The 22,663-nt window shown below is 44.6% G+C and overlaps 1 protein-coding gene across 1 annotated transcript in view; it reads right to left on the bottom strand.

Annotated features, from left to right (window-relative positions):
• MYO1E (myosin IE) overlaps positions 1–22,663 on the bottom strand; it is a 214,139-nt gene that overhangs the window by 44,348 nt on the left and 147,128 nt on the right. The window contains exons 17-19 of the mRNA XM_047075040.1: positions 19,634–19,740; positions 12,189–12,287; positions 2,991–3,135 (exon numbers count right to left, since the gene is read on the bottom strand). Coding sequence (XP_046930996.1) covers positions 2,991–3,135; positions 12,189–12,287; positions 19,634–19,740 — 351 coding nt within the window. The remainder of the gene's footprint in view (positions 1–2,990; positions 3,136–12,188; positions 12,288–19,633; positions 19,741–22,663) is intronic.

Genomic DNA, 22,663 nt, shown 5'->3' with positions numbered 1-22,663 from the left:
TTTTGGCTGCACAGATTCTCCAAGGAGTCATTGGGCCAGAGGGTTATAACCAGTGCAACTGGAGCTGGACATAAGATGTATAGTCGGGACATGACTTCACCTAGAGGAACTGGGACTGTTCTGTGTAAGGACCCAGGTCTTGAGACTCAGGCCCCTTTAACAACCCTGACTGCTGCACCCTACTCAAGGAAGCTCTGGAATAACGAAGATAATAGCAAATAGCTGTAATGTACCGAGAGCCCACTATGGGTCAGGTATCATTCTAGATTGACATTCTAGAATACATTATTTCATTCAACTCAGCAGCAACCACACAGGCCACACAGGTCCATCATCTCCATTGCACACAGGAGAAAATTGGAACTAAGACTGGGTGGGAATGGAAAGTGACCCAAGGTCTTTCAGGCCTTGCCAGGCTCTTCCTCACTTTGGCATATAAGTCTGTCTCTGTAAATCTGCATGCGGTCAACTCATGAAATGGTGGGGAACTTTCTCGCTCACCTTGGCAGTGGTTTTCATGACTCTCTAGGAAACAAAAGAAAATGTACCAATGAAAACAAGTAAAGCTGATGAAAAGTCACTGCGAAAATGTTCCAGAAGTAAATAGGAGAATTTGAAGGCAGCCAGGCTCGATTTGGTGCCTCTGTTTATCTGGATCTATCCTCAGGAGCCACATCCGTCCCTTCCTGTCACTAAACTGCTTCTCACAGCCCTAGCTGTGCAAAAACAACATCTCAAACTCAGAAAGGAAGGGGCCGCTTCATTCCTCAGCTGTCACTGCCACGTACAACAGGGACGGGGAGCATATTTCTGAAAACAAGAGGAATACGTGGTTTAACATTTGGACAGAATGTTTAAAATCTGAGCCCTGTGGTTGCCTCTTTGAAGAATATTCGTTGGTCTTTCTTATCTTGGTGTGTTGGGTTTCTGAGTAAGTCTTGTTTTCTTTCGTTCCCAGAACTATTTTGGGAGTGTCACAGAGAATGCACTTGTGACTCAGAAAGGAGGAGGCAACCAATTCCCAACCTCCTATAGATGATATCAAACATTAGCTGGGTTTTAGGTTTTTTCCAAAAGCCATGGAGGTTAGAAATCAGGGAGCTTCAAGAAAAAAAGGAAGAGAGAGAGAGAGAGAGAGAGAGAGCGCCCCCCACCGCAAACCCCCAAATCATGTACACATGTACCAAACAAATGGAAACCAAACCCTTTGGTGTCTGATGGGGGTTCTTTAGGCAAATGGGTTATTTCGTACATTCAGCACATCTACGCTAAGTGTCAAGGCAAAATCACAAGGCAGATTCTTAAAAACCAGCTTTTGTAGAAGTATTCACAACGTCAGGACTAGACGTGGATGGCTGAGAGATCGGGGAGGGGAGTGAGTAGTGAAGGTGCGTGTGCGGTGCGTGCCTGTGTATAAAAAGATGGGGAAAAGGAGAATCGAGTGACGGCAATAAAGCATTCAGGAGGAAGACAAAGAAAAGAAAACCCAAAATAAACCTTGATTTTGCAAGTAAAACTCCACAGCTCAACTAAATCAGAAAAAAAAAAGGTACAAAAAATGTTGAAGCTGTCCTTATTATACGTGGAAATTTAGCAAGACAAAAAAGTAAAAGCGGGTACAAAGCAACAGAGGAGTTCTGCATTGTACTGATAAATCACTCCATCCCATTTTAGAAAGAACAGGAACTGCTCTGTGGGTTGCTTAATGGTGTATGACACAACATTTTCATTTTATATTTGGAAATGACATTGCTGTGAAACTACAAATAACTCAAAAGTGGAAAATGCTACCACAAACTTTTCATAAACGGGTTCTATTGATGTGTGCCACTGATTTATTTAATAATTTTTATAGCTCTTAAAGCCATTCAGTCCCAGCCATTAACCATTTCTGAGTCTCCGTCTGATCCTCTGAGGCAGAACAGCAGCTGTGGGGCCCATTCTAGAGGACGGAACTCACTGCAAAACCGGGGTTTGTCTAAAGTCAAGTGTTTCCGCGGTCACCAACACTGCCGGTTCGCATGGTATTTCCCCTGGATCTGATGACTAATTTTGTCAAGTTCACCAGAGACTCTTGAAATGGAGTCTTGTGATTGGCAAAGGAATCTCAGGAAATGATGATGTCCAACCCTGGTTAGTTCCAGCAGCTTCTCCATCTTAAAAAGTAATGTCTTCATTCCATAGTCCCAGAGCTACCTGGGCAGAAGAACTGAGGGGTTCTGCTATAAGGAATCCAACATAGGAACTGGGAACTTCCTATAGACATTCATGAGGCTCACAGTGACCACCTCCCCATCAGGAATTATTAATTAATCTGTGGAGATCTAGTAAGTTTGCTAATTGTAGAACTTATTTTTGAGCTCCTTATTGGTAAAAATGTGTGTTCTATTAACCCAGAGATTTCTCCTCTTCCCTATTCAGCTCCTCAAAGTTCTTTCCAAGCTCCCTCACGGTCTTCAAGATCTAGTCCTAAGACTGCCCACCCCAGAGCTCTGTTCCACCTTCAAGGAGGAAATCTGTGTGTGTAAATGACCTCTTTGGTGTCACCCAGGTGGAGGATGTTAAGTTTACCCAAGCCTCCTTAGTCGGACAAAGAAGTCCCTTTTCGCTGAGACTCTACTGGATACTAGAAGTAACTGGTGGGCACCTGCTGTGAGCCACTTTCTGTACAAGGCTCTGAGTACACAAACATACCAAAGGGGCAAGAGTCCCTGACCTTGAGGAGATGGCCATCTAGCATGGGAGAGAGACAGTAAGAAAAGGAACAAGATGATGACATCTTTTTATACATGCTGAGCTCTCTGAAGGCTCTGCAGAGCAAGGGTATGGGGAATGACCTACACTTACATTGGGAGCAGGGGAGAGGACACCGAAGGCATAAACCAAAGAATGAGAAAATGAAGGCAGCACGTGTGAGAAGGGGCAGCAGAAGCGCTGCGGGAAGGGGTGGGGGGCACTGAGGGCATGACGGAGGGCGGCGGCATACTCACAGACTCGGGGGCTTTGATGAAAACTTTGCTCCTCCCGAGCTGGAACTGGTCACTGTCCATGTTGACGGACTGCAACAAGTGGAGGACACCTTGTTTTTCGTCCCCTCTCCACGAGGGCCAGGTGGCTTTGGTCAGAATGGCATACCTGTGAGGACAATTGAGAAGAGAAGGCTCAACCTCAAAGTGGACTGCCCACCAAAGACAGCCACTGCTGTGTTTCTTGGTGATCCATTCACCTCTGCTCTCGGCTTGGGGATGGATCTCAACAGCTGAAAAATCCGTTGGGTCTGTTATTCCCATTCTGGAGCATCCATCCTACCCACTCCCTATCTATTTCCATGTTAACACCCTGGGGAAAATCTGCTTTTCCTTTCTACTACTGCCTAAAAATAGCACTGCTGAAGGTCGCCAGTGACAATCTTCGGACAAAATCAAACGTTTTTTCCTCGATGGTGATCTCCCCTGATTTCTTTGGTGTGCTTAATGGTTAATGCAAAGAGTTTTATAAAGCCCCCTGTAAGCAGCAGTTATTACTAAGTATCAACATTCATCTAGAGTCAAGAGGCCCTGGTGTTTGGTCCTTGGCTATTCTCTCTACTTTCTCTTCTGCTCACTATGTCCCTGGGAGGATGGCTTCTTCATGCACACTAAACTCTATCCCTCCACAGAGCCTTGCCCATGCTGTTCCCTTTACTGGGTGTCCCGATTTGGGAACGCCTCACGTGGCTGGCTTCCGTGGCGCTGTCCCTCAGTGACACTTGCAGAGGGGCCTTTATAGACTACCCAAGCCAGAATAGCACCACTGTTATTTTCTCATAGAAAATAGTATTTTCCCTTTAGAGTATATATCATAATTGGTAATTATTTTCATGTTTGTACTTATTTTACTTCTGCCCCCTCTGTGAGGACAAGAGCTCCATGAGGGGAAGCCACACCCGAGCAGGTGACCGTGCACATCCAGCAGCTCACACAAAGCCTGGGGCTCGGCAGCAACAAGGAACAGTAGGTGGCTAACATCTACGGGGTGCTCTCCCTGCATCAAGTGCTGTTCTTGGGGTATTAGGTGCATGGTCTCATTTTATTCTTCCAGCCACCTGATCCGGTTGGTCTTTCCGTTTTACAGAGGAGGAAACAGAGGCAAATAGAGACTCACCTAAGGCTACTTAGCTAGTAACTCTCAGAGCTGAGATTTGAACCCCCATCTGTTTGTTTAATCACAATACTACATATAAGCCACGGATTGGCTTATGTGTAAATATCTTTTTTAAAGGTCATACAGTCTACTACACGTTTATGTTACAAACGTTGTAATTCTGTAAGAGGCTGACATAACAGAGACAGAAACACACTACATGATGTCAAATACAGAAAGTCTCAAAGACTTAACATGGAAGGAAGGGAGGGAGGGAAGGAGGAGAAATCAGAGAGGAGTGCAGGAGAGAAGTTGGAGCGCATGGCGAAGGCACATCTAGATACAGCAGTGAAGGGGCTCCAGGTCTCTAGAGAAGCCAGGTCCTCCTTTGCTCCCAGAAGCTACTACCAGGATTAGACAGACTTATGGCATCTAAGGGAGAAGGGAATCTTAACAAGAGCGGCCATGCTTTCAGGATCCAGAGCTTGCTAAGAAGACAAAAGCCGGTATTACCCTTAGGGTCAGCTGGTTGGGACTAAGATGATTCTAGGGAGCCTCTCTCCTCCTCCCTAATATCCATATTTTGCTTGATAATGTCTTAAATGTCTTGGAGAAGCCAATTCTTCTATTCCCTAGTTAGAGATAAAAAGCTTAAAAATGAGGGGCACCTGGGTGGCTCAGGCAGTGGAGCATCCAACTTTGGCTCAACTTCATGAGTTCGAGCCCCGTGTGGGGCTCTGCTCTGTCAGCACGGAACCTGCTTTGGATCCTCTGTCCTCCTCTCTCTCAAAAATAAAAAAACACAGGGGCGCCTGGGTGGCGCAGTCGGTTGGGCGTCCAACTTCAGCCAGGTCACGATCTCGCGGTCTGTGAGTTCGAGCCCTGCGTCAGGCTCTGGGCTGATGGCTCAGAGCCTGGAGCCTGTTTCCGATTCTGTGTCTCCCTCTCTCTCTGCCCCTCCCCCGTTCATGCTCTGTCTCTCTCTGTCCCAAAAATAAATAAAAAACGTTGAAAAAAAAATTAAAAAAAAAAAATAAATAAATAAACATAAAAAAAAACATATTTTTTTAATGTTTAGAAAAAGCTTAAAAGCGAAAATACCTAGTTGAAGCCACACATCTGCCTGAATTTATTTCATATGTGGCATAATAAAATCAAACAAATGAAGCCACATATAAATGACTGACAGCAGAACCTTTCTAGATGCCACTGGGGGGCTTGGTGAACAAGTAGCAATGTGCTGGCAATCTAAATGGATGAGGGAGAAAAATTCATGCCGGCTACGGGTGATAAAGAAAAAACTAGGACTCTGACGTGACAAGTCTTCAAGAGTTCAGGCCTGGCTTAATCTAATCAAAATTTGAAAGGAAACAGTCTGTATTGTGCAAACACAAACAGGTAGCTCTTCACACAACCCCCCCCACCCCCATTAAAATAATGCTACATGTCTCATTTGATTTTTTTAGAGTAAGCAATTTGTTTTTCAGAGACTTTCTCTCCCTTTTCCTGACAAGGCTTCTAACAGTTTGAGTCTGGGCAAGACATGGGGTTTGAGTGGCATCTCCGGGCCCTCTGATCATGGACCATGGCAGTGGGCCCCCAGCTTTCCTGAAGGCTGATGTGCCCTCCTCACTTCCTTTTGTCTTCATTGGAGACACCAGGGCATAATTCTAAATTTTTTTTTATGTTTATTTTTGATAGACAGAACACAAGGGGGGTGGGAGGGGCAAACAGAGAGGGAGACACAGGATCCGAAGCAGGCTCCAGGATATGAGCCATCAGCACAGATCCTAACGTGGGGCTTGAATCCACAGACCATGAGATCATGACCTAAGCTGAAGTCTGTCGACCAGGGCCTAATTCTAGTATAAGGCTCTCCCACTCCCAGGTCACTGTCTTCCTCCATGATATGTTGCTGGGAACAGGGTGCACAGGGCAAGGCCTAACTGGTGCCTGTGAGAATTTTGGAGACGTGAGGATCATGCCTTACATTCCTTTCATCACGTATTTTTAGTTTAAGACCCAACTATGCCAGTATTTCATCTCAAGCCTGTGCACTGGTTGTTCTCTTCACCTCTGACTGGTGGGCTCCTTATTACCTCTCAGATGACCAACTGATGTTTCCTCCTCAAAGGAAATGCAGCCCAGACCCCACTGAACTCTAGCTGCTGGCACTGGAGCTGAGGATGTTCCTGACATCCAAGGACACAAAGGTCTTGGTAGCTAGTAAGTAGGACACTCTCGCCACCTCATGTATTCCTGAGCCTTCTATTCTTTCTTCTCTCTTGCCCAGGATATGGACTGACTTTCCTCACAAGTGTCCCTTTTCCACCCCTACATTCTGAGAGTCTAGGTCAAGGTCAAGGGAAGTATGCTAGTGAAGAAGTGTAAATGGTGCCATAACATAAACTTTAGGGGGCGCCTGGCTGGCTCAGCAGGTGGAGCGTGTAACTATTGATCTCAGGGTTTTGAGTCTGAGCCCCACGTTGGGTGTAGAGATTATAAATAAACTTAAAAAAAGATACATTTTAGAAAGCTCTTCTATTCCTATCAGATTTTTCTTCCTAAGAATCAGGATCCACATTTGGTCTTATTCCTCCAGCCACAGTAAGGGGCACATGCTGCTTAGCTCTAAAAGTTGTTTCCTAAGAGCTTTTTAACACTTTCTAAAGATATAACAGTTTTATCGGGGGTGGTGAGTAGGGTACTCCTTCTGAAGGCAGTGCAGGATTTAGTTCAAGAGCACACGAACCACCGGTAAGGCTACTAAGGCATCTTCTGGTTTTTAGTCTCTAATTCTCCGTCAAGAGGGATGGTTTTGATAAATACACAGCATTTTTCCGAGAGGAAATGAATACACACAAAGGCCCATTTCCCACTTGCTAAGCCTATTTTCTAAGCTCTAGGTTGTGTCTGAACCACTCTCTGTTTAGACCTGTGGGCTTCCTTCCCAGGGAGGGCTGTAGGAGGTGTGCACACAGGCATCATGCTGCGCATTAGTACATCCTTTTCCTTCAGGTTGTTACTTACTCACTTGGTGGGCTTTCTGTGGATATGTAGAAAGCAGCTTTGTAAACCACGAGGTTACAAACTCCTCTCAGCCACAAGGAGAATAAAGGTCTGGGGTGCCTTGGTGGCTCAGTCGGTTAAGCGTCTGACTTTGGCTCAGGTCATGATCTCGTGGTTCATAGGTTTGAGCCCTGCATCAGGGTCTATGCTGACAGCTCAGAGCCTGGAGCCTGCTTCAGATTCTATGTCTCCCAATCTCTCTCTTTCTCTCTCTCAGAAATAAGCATCAAAAAATAATTTTGGGGGCGCCTGGGTGGCTTGGTCGGTTAAGCGTCCGACTTCGGCTCAGGTCATGATCTCACAGTCTGTGAGTTCGAGCCCCGCGTCGGGCTATGTGCTGACAGCTCAGAGCCTGGAGCCTGTTTCAGATTCTGTGTCTCCCTCTCTCTCTGCCCCTCCCCTGTTCATGCTCTGTCTCTCTCTGTCTCAAAAATAAATAAACGTTAAAAAAAAATTAAAAAAAATATTTTTTTTTTTTTTTAAAGGAGAAGAAAGGTCTGACATGGTTGAATTACTCACGGAGGATCACAGGACAAGACAGACAGTGGCAGACTGTGGACATATTCTGCATGAACAGGATCTCAGACACACACCTGATGGAAAACAGCATTGTCTCTGGAAAAATATTCCCTGCCAAGGACATAGATGGCCTTCTAGCCCTTTTTGAGTATTTTTTCTTGAAAAACAAATTTCCTTCCAAACTTCATTTTTATTCCTCCCCTAGCATTCTCAAATCAAAAGACACAGGACATCAAAAGAGCCTGCTTTGTGTAAGACAGGGCTGCCCATTTGTCTCTTCTGAAAGGAAAAGACACAGCAGGAGAGCTAGAGGAGAGGCCTCCAAGGATAGAATCCCTTCAGTCAAAGTCCCTCAACGCAAAGGGCGTAACAGAGAGTCACTAAATGTTCACTCTGTGTCAGGCACAGAAGAAAGGACCAGGCACAGGGTCAAGAAGCTAGCATGGCACTTGACAGAGGTCCAGATATTGTTACCAACAAGGTTATTTCACAGCTCATTGAAGGAGCTGCTGGAAACATGTAACACAGCCTGTCCAGGGTGGCTTAGACGTTCCTGTCAGGGGGCATGGACTCCTGCCCTCCCCAGTGTGGGTGCTCACAGCATTGCTTATGGAAGTTAAGTTTGATGGCTTGTCTGTTTTTAATGGTTACTTATTTTTGAGAGAGAGTGAGTGCAGGGGAGGGGCAGAGAGAGAGAGAGACACAGAATCCGAAGCAGGTTCTAGGCTCTGAGCTGTCAGCACAGGGCCCGACATGGGGCTTGAACTCATGAACTGTGAGATCATGACCTGAGCTGAAGTCAGACGCTTAACCGACTGAGCCACCTAGGCACCCCTGTCTGTTTTTTTTTTTTATTATTGTTATTATTTTTAATGTTTATTTTTTTGAGAGAGACAGGGCACAAGCAGGGGAGAGGCAGAGAGATACACAGTACACAAAGCAGGCTTCAGGCTCTGAGCTGTCAGCACAGAGCCCAACACAGGGCTGGAACCCATGACCTGAGCTGAAGTCGGATGCCTAACTGACTGAGCTATGCAGGCACCCCTGTTTTTTTAAATAATATGGAAGGAAAGAGGTTTTTTAGAATTAGTTTCTTAAAAACAAAAACAAAAAACACCAGTAACAACAAAACCCCACAAAAAACCACGGTTAACTTTTAAAAAATAGCTGATTAGTTTTCAATAGTGATACCAATTGGGGAGAATTTACAGGTATCAAATCAAGGGTTTTTAAATACAGGAAAAAATATTGAAGGAGGATAAAATTATGAATGTTTTGGCATTGTTGAGGGCAAGTCTCTCTGAATTAGGGAAAGATGGAGGAAATACTTTTCATTCACTATTTTCTATATTTAATTTTTCTCATTAAGAAAAAGGACATTTTCAAAGATATACAGTTTGGCAAAAAAAATTTAATGATTAGTTAAGCCATGGTTCTCATCTGGCTTTGTGCCTTCCCTGGGGACATTAACAATGTCTGGATACACTTTTGGTTGTCACAACTTGGGGGAATAGAGGGTAGTGGGTGGAGGCCAAGGAATTGCTAAGCATCCCACAACGAAGACTCATCCAGCCCAAAATGTCAATAGCTGAGGTTGAGAAACCCCACTCTAGCTAGTGCTATTGATTTGTTTAAAGGAGAGAGAAGTCGTTCATAATTAATATCTCAGCTGTTCGTCAGCACAAGTTGCTGCTCTAATCACGCAAGAACTTGACAGATGTATCTTCTCCACTTCCTGAATACTTCTTTTCATACAGTTCTGCTTTCGCTATAGGTGTAGTGGCCCCTTTAATCAATTCAGAGAGCAGCAAGGGTGAAGTTTAGTCCTAGTCCAGTCTGCCTTCAAAATTATCAGGAACCTCAACTGTGTGGAGACAGAGTCAATGGGACTTTATTACATGGGATGATCCACCCTTTTGTTAAGCCTCTCTTGACCTTCCCCATCAGTGACCTTTCACAGATGAGGACCCATGCTGGGGACCAGTAGGCTAGCCATTCCAATCTCAGGACACGAGAAACAAGAACAGTCCCGTGGAAAACACTCCTTTATTACAAGTACTGTGTTTCCAAGACCGTAATGAAGCTCTTACTCAGCCTGCTCCTTCTTTGCTACACAAAATTTGAATTAAAAAAAAAATTCTTAAATCCTTTTCCTGTATCTATACCAGGAAGACATAGTTATTTTCTGATTAAAAACTAAATATGGCGTCCTTCTTTCTTTCTTTTTTTTTTAATTTTATTATGTTTCTTTATTTTTGAGAGGCAGAGAGAGACAGAGCATGAGCAGTAGAGGGGCAGAGAGAGAGAGGGAGACACAGAATCTGAAGCAGGCTCCAGGCTCCGAGCTGTCAGCAAAGAGCCCAATACGGGGTTTGAACTCACAAACTGTGAGATCATGACCTGAGCCAAAGTCGGATGATTAACGGCCTGAGCCACCCAGGCGCCCCTCCACAAAACCATTTTTTTAAAAAATTTTTAACATTTACTTATTATTGAGAGACAGAGACAGAGCATGAACATGGGAGGGGCAGAGAGAGGGGGAGACACAGAATGTGAAGCAGCCTCCAGGCTCTGAACAGTCAGCACAGAGCCCGACACGGGGCTCGAACTCACAAACGGTGAGATCATGACCTGAGCGAAAGTCTGATGCTTTATGGACTGAGCCACCCAGGCGCCCCGAGGCTTCCTTCTTTCTTCAAGGAAAGTAAATAGATGTAGAAAATACAGCGGGGCCCCACTAATGTAGAATCGTTAGAGAAGTTAAAATCATGTAATATTTTAAAGACACTAAATTCTACCTTTTTCAAAAACAACACAAAATAAGAGCAATTTAAGTACAGGTCCTGCCAAATACACTTTATTGGAAATGTGAAAATCAGTTTTTTATACATGGGCTATACAAAAATTTTGAGGTTAAGTACTTCAAGCTTATTTTCTTTCTGTTAAATGTTTATTTATTTTGAGAGAGAGAACGAATGAGCAGGGGAGGCACAGAGAGAGACGGAGAAAGAGAATCCCAAGTAGGCTCTGAGCTATCAGTACAGAGCCCAGTATGGGGCTGGATCCCATGACCCGAGTTGGACATTCAACTGACTGAGCCACCCAGGTGCCCCTTTAAGCTTATTTTCTTAAACAGGTTAAATGTTTTCCTGAAATTATCTTCATACTATTAATTTGGTCAGTCAAGTTAAACCTCAGCCCTTCCGTGTCAAAATTATCATGAATTCTTGCACTTCTGTGTTACACTCAACAGACCAAATACTTGTGGCTGCTGACTTATTCTACAATAAACAATGGTAAAAAGAATTCTGTTACAACTTAATAAAAAAGGACAAATGGCTTAGTTTAAAAAAGGGCAAAGGAGCTCAACAGACATTTATCTAGTGACCAAAAAGCACAAGAAATATGCTTAACGTCATTTCCCATTAGGGAAATGAAAATCAAAACCACAAGATGCCACTTCATACTCCCTAGGATGGCTATAATCAAAGTCAGATACTAACAAATGCTGGCAGGGATACAGATGGAGTGGAATCCTTAAACACTGCTGGTGGGGATGTAAAATGGTACAGCCACTTTGGAAACCAATCTCACAATTCATCAAAAAAGTTACAGAGTTGCCATGGAACCCAGTAATTCAAAAATTTTTTTTAATGTTTATTTATTTTTGAGAGAGAGAGAGGCAGAGTGTGAGTGGGGGAGGGACAGAGAGGGAGGGAGACACAGAATCCAAAGCAGGCTCCAGGCTCTGAGCTGTCAGCACGGAGACTGACGCAGGGCTTGAACTCACGAACCTCAAGATTGTGACCTGAGCCAAAGTCGGATGCCCAACTAACTGAGGCACCCAGGCATGCCCCCCGCACCCGAACAGTGATTCTATTTTTAGGTAAGCATGCAAGAGAAATAAAACCTTACGTCTATGCAAAAATGTGTACATGAACATTAACAGTAGCATTATTTGTCATTCACAATAGCCAAAAAGTGAAGACAACTGATGCCTATTAGCTGACGGATGAACAGGTTAAATGTAATACACTGCGATATTGGTGCAAGGGAACATTACTGGGTGGTGAGTCGGAGAGAAGTGCCGATACTCACTGCAGCATGGATGACCCATACAAACGTTATGCTAACTGAAAGAAGCCAGACATAAAGGACACATGTTGTGTGATTCTACATCTACACAATGCCCAGAATAGGCAATATTTTGGAAGTCTTTTTATCTGAAGGAAGCGTGGGCCCAGGGCAGGAGGTGAGGGGAGAAATGGGGGGGTGGTGGCTAGGGAACTCGGGTTACTTTTTGGGATGATGAAAGTGTTCTCAAATGAATTGCAGTGATGGATTCACAACTCTAGAAAACCATTAAAAGCCATTGAATTGTATACTTTAAATGAGTAAATTATACGTAAGTGAATTGTATCTCAATAAACCTGTTTAAAGCAAAAAGAAAAAAAAAATTCCAGTCACCAGTTTCTTACCTCTGTAGGAATTTTTGGAAGATGCGCCGATAGGCATAACCAGCTCTTCTTACTCGGATGTTTTCCTTCAGACCCAGGTATTCTACTTGATGCTTCACTCTGTAAAGAAGAAAAAGGAGTTGAGACATTAGTGGATAATTCTTTCACCTCACTCTCCTAGCCACTATCCCCTCAAACCCCCAATCACAAGCAACAGGGAAACACTGAAAAGATTAGAATTTAAGAGCTGCTTTTAATGAAAACAGACCAGATGGGATGCTGCCCAATTCATGAATAATTGAATAAAGTCAATTTGATCTTCACATTTACTCAGTTGAATTTTGTTACAGAAAAAAAAAAAAGACTGTAATTTATAGGGTTCAGAGTCTGAGCTGATCATCAGGTTATGTAATATTAACTTAAAAAATATTTTAGGGGCACCTGATTGGCTCAATTGGTTCAGCCTCTGACTTACGATTTCAGCTCAGGTCATGAGCTCTCAGTGGTGAGATCAAGCTCCACGTTGGGCTCTGTGCTGCTTGGAGCCAGCATGGGATTCTCTCATATTCATTCATTCATATTCTCTCTCTCTCTCTCTCTCTCTCTCTCTCTCTCTCTCTCTCTGTCTCTGTCTCTCCCCCCCCCCCCCCATATGTGTGGTCTCTCTCTCTCTCTCTCTCAAAATAAACTTCTTCATACTCAGCATAGAGCCCAGCACCGGGTTTGATCTCACAACCACAGGATCATGACCTCAGCCACAATCAAGAGTCGGACACTCAACCACCTGAGCCACCCAGGTGCCTCTCAAGGATACAACTTTTAACTTTGTAATTAAATGACGGTAGAGCTATTTTTGTTTTCAACCTTAATTTAATAGTAACTCTATACCTAGTGAGATTATACTTCTAAAGCTTTTCAGATACAGTGTAAGAAAGGGCATGCAAAATGATGAATTTGAAATGCCCAAATTAAAAATGTTCTAATAACAATTGAAATTACAGTTTTAGTTGTTTATAACTGTCAGCATGTTTTGGACAATGGATGCAGGCACTACTAGATTAATGTTCCCACATGGGATTTTCTTATCAGAGAAAACGCCCCATACCCCACACCTTGGGGATTCTAGTTTAGTAGCCTGGGAGGTCTGGGGTGGTGCACAGACCTGTCAACTGTGAGAACTCGCCCGTTCCTGAGAAGCACGGTGTCCCGGAAGCCGAGTGGCAGATCCTGGACACTAGCTTCTGATCACCCCTCGCGGAGGTAAACGGGGCCTTCGATGCAGATGTTACGTGGGCTGGTTGAATACAGACACTTGGAAACATGGTATTTGAGGGAAACAAGGAATAAAAAGGACGCTTCCTCTCTCTGTTGAGGACATGGTGTCAGCATTGTGCTGTGGCAGGGAGGCAGCTCCCGTTCTCCCCACTGAGCACATTTGGGGTCATCTGCACTAATGATGGCTCCTGCTCCCGGAGAACGGCCCCTGGTCAACTGCTGCCCTGGGAAGACAATTAGCAGCAGCCTCCCTACCACTTCACGTAGGTGCCCGACAGCTGTCTCTCCAGCAGGGCTCTCACGAAAGCCACATTTCCAACCAGGATGCACGCTTGCGGATACTGTCATGTGTCAGTCTGCACGGTGCACTGCAAGGTGCTAGCGAACAGGAAAAGGCCATTGCCATGGTTCCTGCAGAAGACCTTGCAGGCAGCACAGTGGTTCACAGCCGGCTTCCGGAGCTGGGTTCCTGGTATGCCCCTGGCTCTGCCACTACCTCACCTCTCTATGCCTCACTCTCCACTCCTATTAAGTGAGGATGCTGATGTGAGTTCTTTCTTCCTAGTTGGGTATATTCCACGTACAGCACTCAGCTGGCTCCTGGCATGCGTGACATAAAGCTGCTATTATTCTAATATACACACAGGTGCAGTAAGTAAACCAGGACAGCAGACTAGACAAAGAGGTGGATTTTTCATAGTGAGGAGATTCTCAGAAGGTGACGTGTCCCTGGGTCTGGAAGGATGAGTTGAACTCACCAGGTGCAGAGGAGGGAAAGGCAGGGGGCACAGTGGAAGCGAAGGCACAATGATGGGAAAGTCTGTGGCATGGGTGGGTGAGGAGCAGGTGGAAAACTAAGCTGGAAGTGGGGATACAGTCTTGACTGCCCTGGGAGGGATGTATGAGAAAAGCCTCAAGTCCCAGTGTTCCTACTTGAACCAGAATCCAGAAATGTCAACTCCTTCAAGATAATTACTTTTTTTAAAAAATTTTTTTAATGTTTATTTTTGAGAGACACAAAGAGATAGACCCCAAGTGGTGGAGGGGCAGAAAGAGAGGGAGACACAGAATCTGAAGCAGACTCCAGGCTCTGAGCTGTCAGCACAGAGCCCAATGCGGGGGCTCAAACCCACCAACCATGAGATCATGACCTGAGCCAAAGTCAAACGCTTAACCAAATGACCCACGCTGGCACCCCAAGATTAATACTTTTTAAAACAACCTTTATAGGGGCACCTGGGTGGCTCAGTGGGTTAAGAGTCCAACTCTTGGTTTCAGAGCAGGTCATCACCTCACAGATCGTGGGTTCAAGCCTCATGTCAGCTCTATGCTGCCAGCGTGGAGCCTGCTTGGGATTCTCTCTCTCTCTCTCTCTCTCTCTCTCTCTCTCTCTCTCTCTCTCTCTCTGTGCCCCTCCTGCCCCCAAATAAATAAAGTTAAAAAAAAATTAAACAACCTTTATAGAAAGAAGTAATATTCAATACCCACGTTTGATTTGTGACACATATCTGGTTAACTAAGGGAGTAGAAATAATGAATGTTCCTTTCTCATATCCTCCAAATCCAAAACTCACCATTAGCCTTTTCTCTATTAAGAACAATATACATGAGGGTGTCAGTTAGAGGTACGTGCTCATTTTAAGTGTTTTTCATATATATTGGCTTCCTCCCAAGCTCTTGGGGCAAGGGAATGTATCACCCATTGACTCAAGTAGAAATGTTCAGTTTCCACAACTGAAAGAATATGCCTCACGTTAAAAAACTGGTTTCATTCACTGTAACTTCCATCACCAGGAAATTTCCTTATGGGAATTTTCTCCAACAGGACAATCCGGTTAGCAAATTCTGTACTGATTTCTGTAATCAAAGGACCCAAGGTGATTTTTTTCATGTCCCTGCAGCGCCGTGACCTCCTCAGTGAACACCAGCCAGGCTGCCAATGCCCAGTCGTGCCATTTCCCTGGGTCACGCCATTCCACCCCTTGGGGTAAGTCCTTCACAACTTTCCTTGGCCATTAACGCAAGTAGGTCAAGGCCTGAGAGCCCTGCTGGAGCAGCCATTCCGAACCCAGGGCAGGCAACTTCGCCGGAGCCAAACAAAAACACATTTTCAACAGGAAAAGAAAAATAAACCACACCCCATAAACTTGTGGAATGAGTAACCCTGTCCACCGAGAACTTCAATTGACCGTGTAATCCTGCCAACGAAGCACACTGCCTTTCCTGGCCCTTGACTCTCCACACTCAGAAGCGAAACCATCTGTCACACAATAAACCTGAAACAGGATCGGGGGCACGGGGACGCAGCTCAGGAAGCAATCCTACTGGAAATACGAATCAACACTGGACCAACACATACCTTAGGCTTCTTGACGCCTGTTTACATGGATGTATGTTCTGAAGTTCCTTACTTCAATACAAATAAATGACGGGATTAAGAAAAATTAAAAAAAAAACAAAAAACCGAAAACATCACTGTGGGGGATTCTACGAGGATTTACCGAATAAATGTATTGCTAGTCTCAACTTCCCCATTTTCTGATATTTCTATGACTCAGTTTGGATTTTATGAGAAAGAAGCTTCAGGGAAGTGAAACTTTCAACCAACAGCTACTGCAAAATTTCTACGTTAGAGGGACTTTGAGCAGAGAGATCTCCACGGGGTAAGGGAGAGTGGACTGGGAGGGGCTGTATTTGTAGGGGGAGCAAGATGTTTTCATTTAAGATAATGTTTATTGGAAAGGGCTGGGGAAGGGAAGCTGGATGGGATACGGAGTGGGGGGAAGGGTGGGCTAAAGCTCCCCTCAGCCTCACCTCTGCTTCCAAGACTCCTGTAATCTATTTCTGAGGTAGCCTATGTCATCACCCTTCTAGTGTGTGTGCATACACGTGCAAGATGTGATGCAGTGTGTACTTGTGTGAACGCATGAGGGGGGAGTGTGGGAGTGATGTGGAGACAGGCAGAGGCAGGCTGACAGAAGTGGGGCCAGGTCTGGGAGAGTTCATTCGGTGGGACTGAAGGAGATCCCATTCTGAATGGACCCTCTTAGTTTATTTATTTATTATTTTTATTTATTTATTTTTTCAGTATATGAAATTTATTGTCAAATTGGTTTCCATACAACACCCAGTGCTCATCCCAAAAGGTGCCCTCCTCAATGCCCATCACCCACCCTCCCCTCCTTCCCACCCCCCATCAACCCTCAGTTTGTTTTCAGCTTTTAACAGTCTCTTATGCTTTGGCTCTCTCCCACTCTAACCTCTTTTTTTTTTTTCTTCTCCCCCTCCCCCATGGGTTTCTGTTAAGTTTCTCAGGAACCACATAAGAGTGAAAACATATGGTATCTGTCTTTCTCTGTATGGCTTATTTCACTTAGCATCACACTCTCCGGTTCCATCCACGTTGCTACAAAAGGCCGTATTTCATTCTTTCTCATTGCCACGTAGTATTCCATTGTGTATATAAACCACAATTTCTTTATCCATTCATCAGTTGATGGACATTTAGCTCTTTCCATAATTTGGCTGTTGCTCAAAGTGCTGCTATAAACATTGGGGTACAAGTGCCCCTATGCATCAGCACTCCTGTATCCCTTGGGTAAATTCCTAGCAGTGCTACTGCTGGGACCCTCTTAGTTTAATGAGGAAGAAATGGAGGACTGAGGAGATGAAATGTCTTACTGAAACTACTTAGTGGCAGGCCAGCACCACAAGACAGTTCTTCCAGATCCAGTCCAGCCCGTTGCCCTAGATCAGCTGTTCTCAAAGTATGAGGTCCAGACCATCAGCACTGGCATCACCTGGGAGCTTCTTAAAAATGCACATTCTTGGGCCCCACCCAGACCCACTGAATCTCTGGAAGCAGGGCCCAGCAATCTGAGTTTTAACAAGCCCCCTAAGGGATACTTTGGTGCATCCATAAGCTTGAGAACTAGCGTAGGAAGGCAAAAAAACAAAAAAAAACAAAAACAAAAGACAAGAAAAAGAAAAAAAGAAAAAGACAAAAAAGAAAAGACATTTTCTATCTTCAGGGGGGAAGGGGTGATGCTGCTGCTGCTCTCTTAGCCTCAACGGAGAAACTGAGTGATGTGTTTCAGAAAAGCAGAAGGCAAATTAAGTACTTCAAGGGGAAGGGGATGGTCAGGTCCACCCTTTCAGAGGAGCTCACTGCAGTGGAAGAGAAGATCCCAGGGAAACCTGGTAACTGCCGGGAACGACCACACAGCCATCAAATGGGTAAGTCACGAGAATAATTCCCAGGGCAGATTAGAGACGCTGGATCAGGGTCCAACTGATCTGGAGAAAGACTGTAGGACTTGCTAATACAAGAGTCACCCAAGGCCAGACTCATCACCCAGGGGGAGTGAGCCCTCATTGGAGCCTTGGAATAGCTACCTGATAGTGTTTAAGAGGAATCTCTGCTGGCAATTCAATAGAATTGACACTTTAGGAATGTGCACCTGTTTCGCCTATTTTTTTTTCAATTTTATTTTATTTTGAGAGAGAGAGAGAGAGACAGACAGAGAGAGAGAGTATGTGTGAGCAGAGGAGAGGAGCAAAGAGAATCTTTTTTTTTTTTTTAAGTTTATTTATTTATTCTGAGAGAGAGAGAGAGAGACTATGAGCAGGGTAGGGGCAGAGAGAGAGGGAGAGAGAATTCCAAGCAGGCTCCACGCTGTCAGCACAGAGCCCAATGTGGGGCTTGAACCCATGAACCATGAGATCATGACCTGAGCCGAAATCAAGAGCTGGACCCTTAACCTACTGAGCCACTGAGGCACCCTGAGAGACAGAGTCTTAAGCAGGCTCCATGCTCAGCACGAAGCTCAGTGTGGGGCTCAATCCCATGACGGTGAGATCGTGACCTGAGCCGAAATCAAGAGTCAGACACTCAACCGACTGAGCCACCCAGGTGCCCAGGAACATGCATCTATCGACGAGAGGACTCAGAATATTGTAGACTGACAAGATGGTAGGCTGCTATGTCCCGCAGCATCAAAAGGTGAGAAAACAGACTCAAGCTGCACATGCAGTGGGAAAATACAAATAAGGACCAGAAGACACTGATTGCTGGAGCCTGGGAGTTTTCCTCATCACTCATTTTTTTCCCCTCTTGTAATGGATCAAGTCTCAGCTGCCTGAATGCTCAGAAAGGATCCTGCTGGCAGCACAGGAATGGACCTACACATATCTCTCAGGGGAGGTGGCTGGCGGCCGTGACTTTCCCTCCTGGTCTTGCCATTGTGGAGTTTAACCTCGATAAGTCACTTGATACCTAAGTTGATCTAGTTTTCGCCAAGAGAGAAAAGACAAAAGATAGTAATTCTGTACGCTCCTGTCTAGGGACCAGACTGGTGACAATTGTGGGCTCCTCCCTCCAGTCCAGTCATCAGAACACCTTGCCTGGGGCCCTGCTCCCGTGTGCCCAAGGACGGTGCCTCTTAGGAACATGCATCTGGATCCTCCAGCTGGATAAAATTGTATTTTCTAGTCATCCTTAACATTTGCCTGCTCAACACCCCCATTTCATCCTGCACAGGCCACATCCCTAAATTCCAGCTGCGGGAGGAACGGTGACCCAGGATTCCTCAGGAGTCAGAGAGGGGAGGGCTCACTGCCTGCTATACGCCACGTGTCTCCCTGTGGCTTGTTCCCTCCCAGACGCAGTCACTCTGCTCACGAACACAGTCCTCAGAGGCAGGTACTGAACCTAGAGCATGCCCCCCAAGACCCCAGAAAATGACAGACTGCTTTCCACCAGCTCTTCAGACCTTCACTCGTAACCCTGAGTGAGCATTCCAGGCCACATCCTGTGGGTACTGATGAGGAGCTGAGTGCACTAAGAATGTCTACACGGGGCCTCACACTAATTTTAAAACCATCCTGACTCTGCGGTCTTAAGGTTTTTTTGTTTTCTTTCCATCTGTCTCCAGACTAGCCAAGTTCAACATTGTAAAATGCTAACTCTGGACTGAATGGCACAGCTAACATTTTAGGAGAAGACAAGAGGGGAGGGGGGAGGGAAGCTTCATTCCTCATGAAAAAGTTAAGACACAAAGACATGAAACACACCCGAGAACAATTTAAACTGCTTCTGCCCTTGGCGTAGGGTGGCCCTTTTGAGCAGCGGGAACATGTACCAGGGCCCACCCCCGCCGGCCTCAACTTCCCCGTCTGCCATCTTGACATACCTGCTTTCCTCCCAGTCTCTGGGCTTCTTGGTTTCGTTCGGTTTTATGCAGCGGATGTAGTGAGGTGTGCACTTCATCAGGGTGCTCACGAGGTCATTGGCTTGTTTCTAGAAAGGAAGAATCACATCAGGTGGAAACATGGAACTTTTTCTCAAGCAGACCAACTTTCCAGAGAGATCTGTGAAACTCTAGCGCAGACATTTATAGCTAGAAATTAATCTTCGGGACTTGCTCGTTAGGCTTCCCTCTGCTCGACTATACTCTCTTAAGGCTCTACTGACTTTTATGATGATTCTAACATCCGCAAATGGGTTGGAAGTTAGATTTTTGAAAACAATCAGGTCTTCTCAGTATAGTTAATAAAATAAAACAAAAAACCCAAAACCAATACATCTTCGCATGCAATTCTCTTCATGAGGAACAAGGAAGCATGACAGTTATTAACAAATTAAGCTGATAGAGGGCCTTCGTAAACACATTGTTCTCCTAGCCTTTTTTGGTGCTCGAGTGGGGTGGGGAGGAGAAATTATTTGCAAGATTAAAGCATTAGAGGCCCCTGTACTCTCTTTCCAGGCAATTCAACCAATGTGGAGTCACCTTATTAAAATGATGGAAATGAATAAAGAGTGAGAGATAGATAAGCTCAGAATTTATAAATTGTTTCTTTTTTAAAAAAATTTATTTATTTATTTTGAGAGAGAGACAGCATGAGCGGGGAAGAGACAGAGAGATAGGGAGAGAGAGAATCCCAAGCAGGCTCTATGCTGTGACCATGGAGCCTGACTCGGGGCTTGAAGCCACGAACAGTGAGATCATGACCTGAGCAGAAACCAAGAGTCAGTCGCTTAACCGGCTGAGCCACCCAGGTGTCCCTTATACATCTTTCCATATGCCACTTCGCTCACCTGCTTCCTCAGCATGTCCTTTTATAAACCTGCAGCATCTGAGCCATACTGGTGTGCCATATAACCTACTCCTTCACAAAATATCCAATATGAAATCTTCTCTCACTACCTGCGCACTGGGTACCCAAAAGGAAACTGGGCTCAAGCAGAGAAAGCCACATAAATAAAGCTGCAATTGCTTATGATGTGTTTAAAATTATGAGTATCTCAAACTTGGAGGAAACAGGAGCAGGGCCCACGCAAACCCTCCTTCTAAGCAAATCAGTGTGAAGAGAGAAAACCTCTAAAGGAAAATAGAGAGAAGGGATCTCTAAAGCCAGAAAACCATTACAAAGTCAGCAGAAGAGATCTGCCTCCAGTAGGCAACTCTCTCTCAATTAGGGCTTTTCTGTTTTCATGGGTTTGGGAAATCTGAAACCCTTGAGAAAGACGCTTGAGTATATTCAAAGCAAGATGTGCACTGGTGAATTATGTGCTCTGTTTAGACATGCCGAATATAGCATTTTTTTGCAATGCTTAGAAGAACAAAGCTGCAGAGGTTGTATGGCCAAAGCAAAGCCCTACAATGAAAAAGTAAATTGACTCGTATCTCCCTTTTCGATGGAGATTGTATTTCAGAACAAACCTGATGATCTTTGCAACACATGAGGTGCAGCTGGGCAGGGCGTGCTTATAACAAAGCTTTAAGTCTCCAAACTTGTAACTTTTATTTTTTCTATTTTAATTTTTTAACTTTATTAAAACGTTTTAATTTCCAAGAATAACTTGGCAGACCTTTCTCCTAAGCATTTCACAACATACCTTCTTTTCACCTTAGCGTGAGAACATACAGGGGCAAGTGCGGTTTATGTTACCTGCCCCTTGACTTAGTTCTCTCTAGCTCAAAGTAGTAGTGGGGTTAACATTTACTGAATATGCACCAGGGGCTAGACATATGGATCCTCTCATTTCTGCCTCAGGATTCTAAGAGATAGCTACTATTATTATTATTATTCCCATTTTTAAGACAAGAAAACCAGACCATAAAGAAAGTATTGCTCCAGATGGCACAAATTATAACAGAGTTGAGGCTTGAACCCAAATGTGCATACCACCAAGTCTGTTCCTTAACCACAATGCTCTCCTGCCTTCCTAAGCAAGATAGGAGATCTTTTGGTGTGATGTAGAAGGAATGAACAGAATGAGCCGAGAGTAGATAAAGTCTTTAGGTTGTGGGATAATTCATTTCGGCAGATAGGACTACACCTTACCCATCAAAATTATCCTGAATTTAGTTATGGAGTCAACTTTAGATGTCTCCTGAGCTGGTTGGGAAGCAGCAACCAGATTTATCCTGACTCTGGACAAGAACAGTCCATGAGTTAGGACAGAAGGCGACCAAAGGCACCTACTTGCCCAACAGAAGCATAAATCAAAACACGCAGACGGGGCAGTGAGAAAAGGCTCAGGATGAGGCTCCTCCTTTTATCCTCAACACAGATTACTAGCAAGCTCCAGGTGGGGTCTTGCCTCTACTATTTGCAAGCTTTATGACAAATCACTATGTTTCTCTGGGCCTCAGTTTCTCCATCTGTAAACGAAGAGGACTGAACTAGAAGACCACTAACATCTTAACCTAAAAGTTGGAGAAAATGTTAAAAGTCAAGCAGTCCAGTCCCTGCACGGTGCTTTCATCTCCTGCTGTATCCACTCCTCAGAGTCTCCGCTTTCACTTGGATGAAGCCACAATCCTCTCCACTTTGCCAGCGCTGAACTCAGTGCCATTTGCCAACAGCACTGATCTTTGGCTCTAATTTCAAAACTGGTCCCTTCCAGCCACAACAATGCAGAATTTAGTGAAGCCTCAAAATCAAAAAGCACTATTAAATATAGAATACTATTACTTATAAACAAGAGAACAGTTCTCACCAAATGAATATTCATTAGTTAGATCCTACAGATTGGTTTGAAATTTTAAAGTATTAGAAAATAATAAAATACCCAACACAAAAACTACCTTGAACATAAACTTAATTTTGCTTCCAAGGAATTTTAGATCTCTTTTTTTTTAATGTTTATTATTTTTGAGAGAGAGCGAGAGACAGAGAGCAAGCAGGGGAGGAGCGAGAGAGAGACACACACACAC

This window comes from Lynx rufus, unplaced genomic scaffold, assembly GCF_022079265.1.
Source record: "Lynx rufus isolate CCGP_SWC_20201006 ecotype Redwood Valley unplaced genomic scaffold, mLynRuf1.p SCAF_13, whole genome shotgun sequence".
NCBI classification, from domain to species: domain Eukaryota; kingdom Metazoa; phylum Chordata; class Mammalia; order Carnivora; family Felidae; genus Lynx; species Lynx rufus.
Note: the sequence above shows the minus strand (reverse complement) of the source record. Positions and strands in the feature narration are given on the sequence as shown.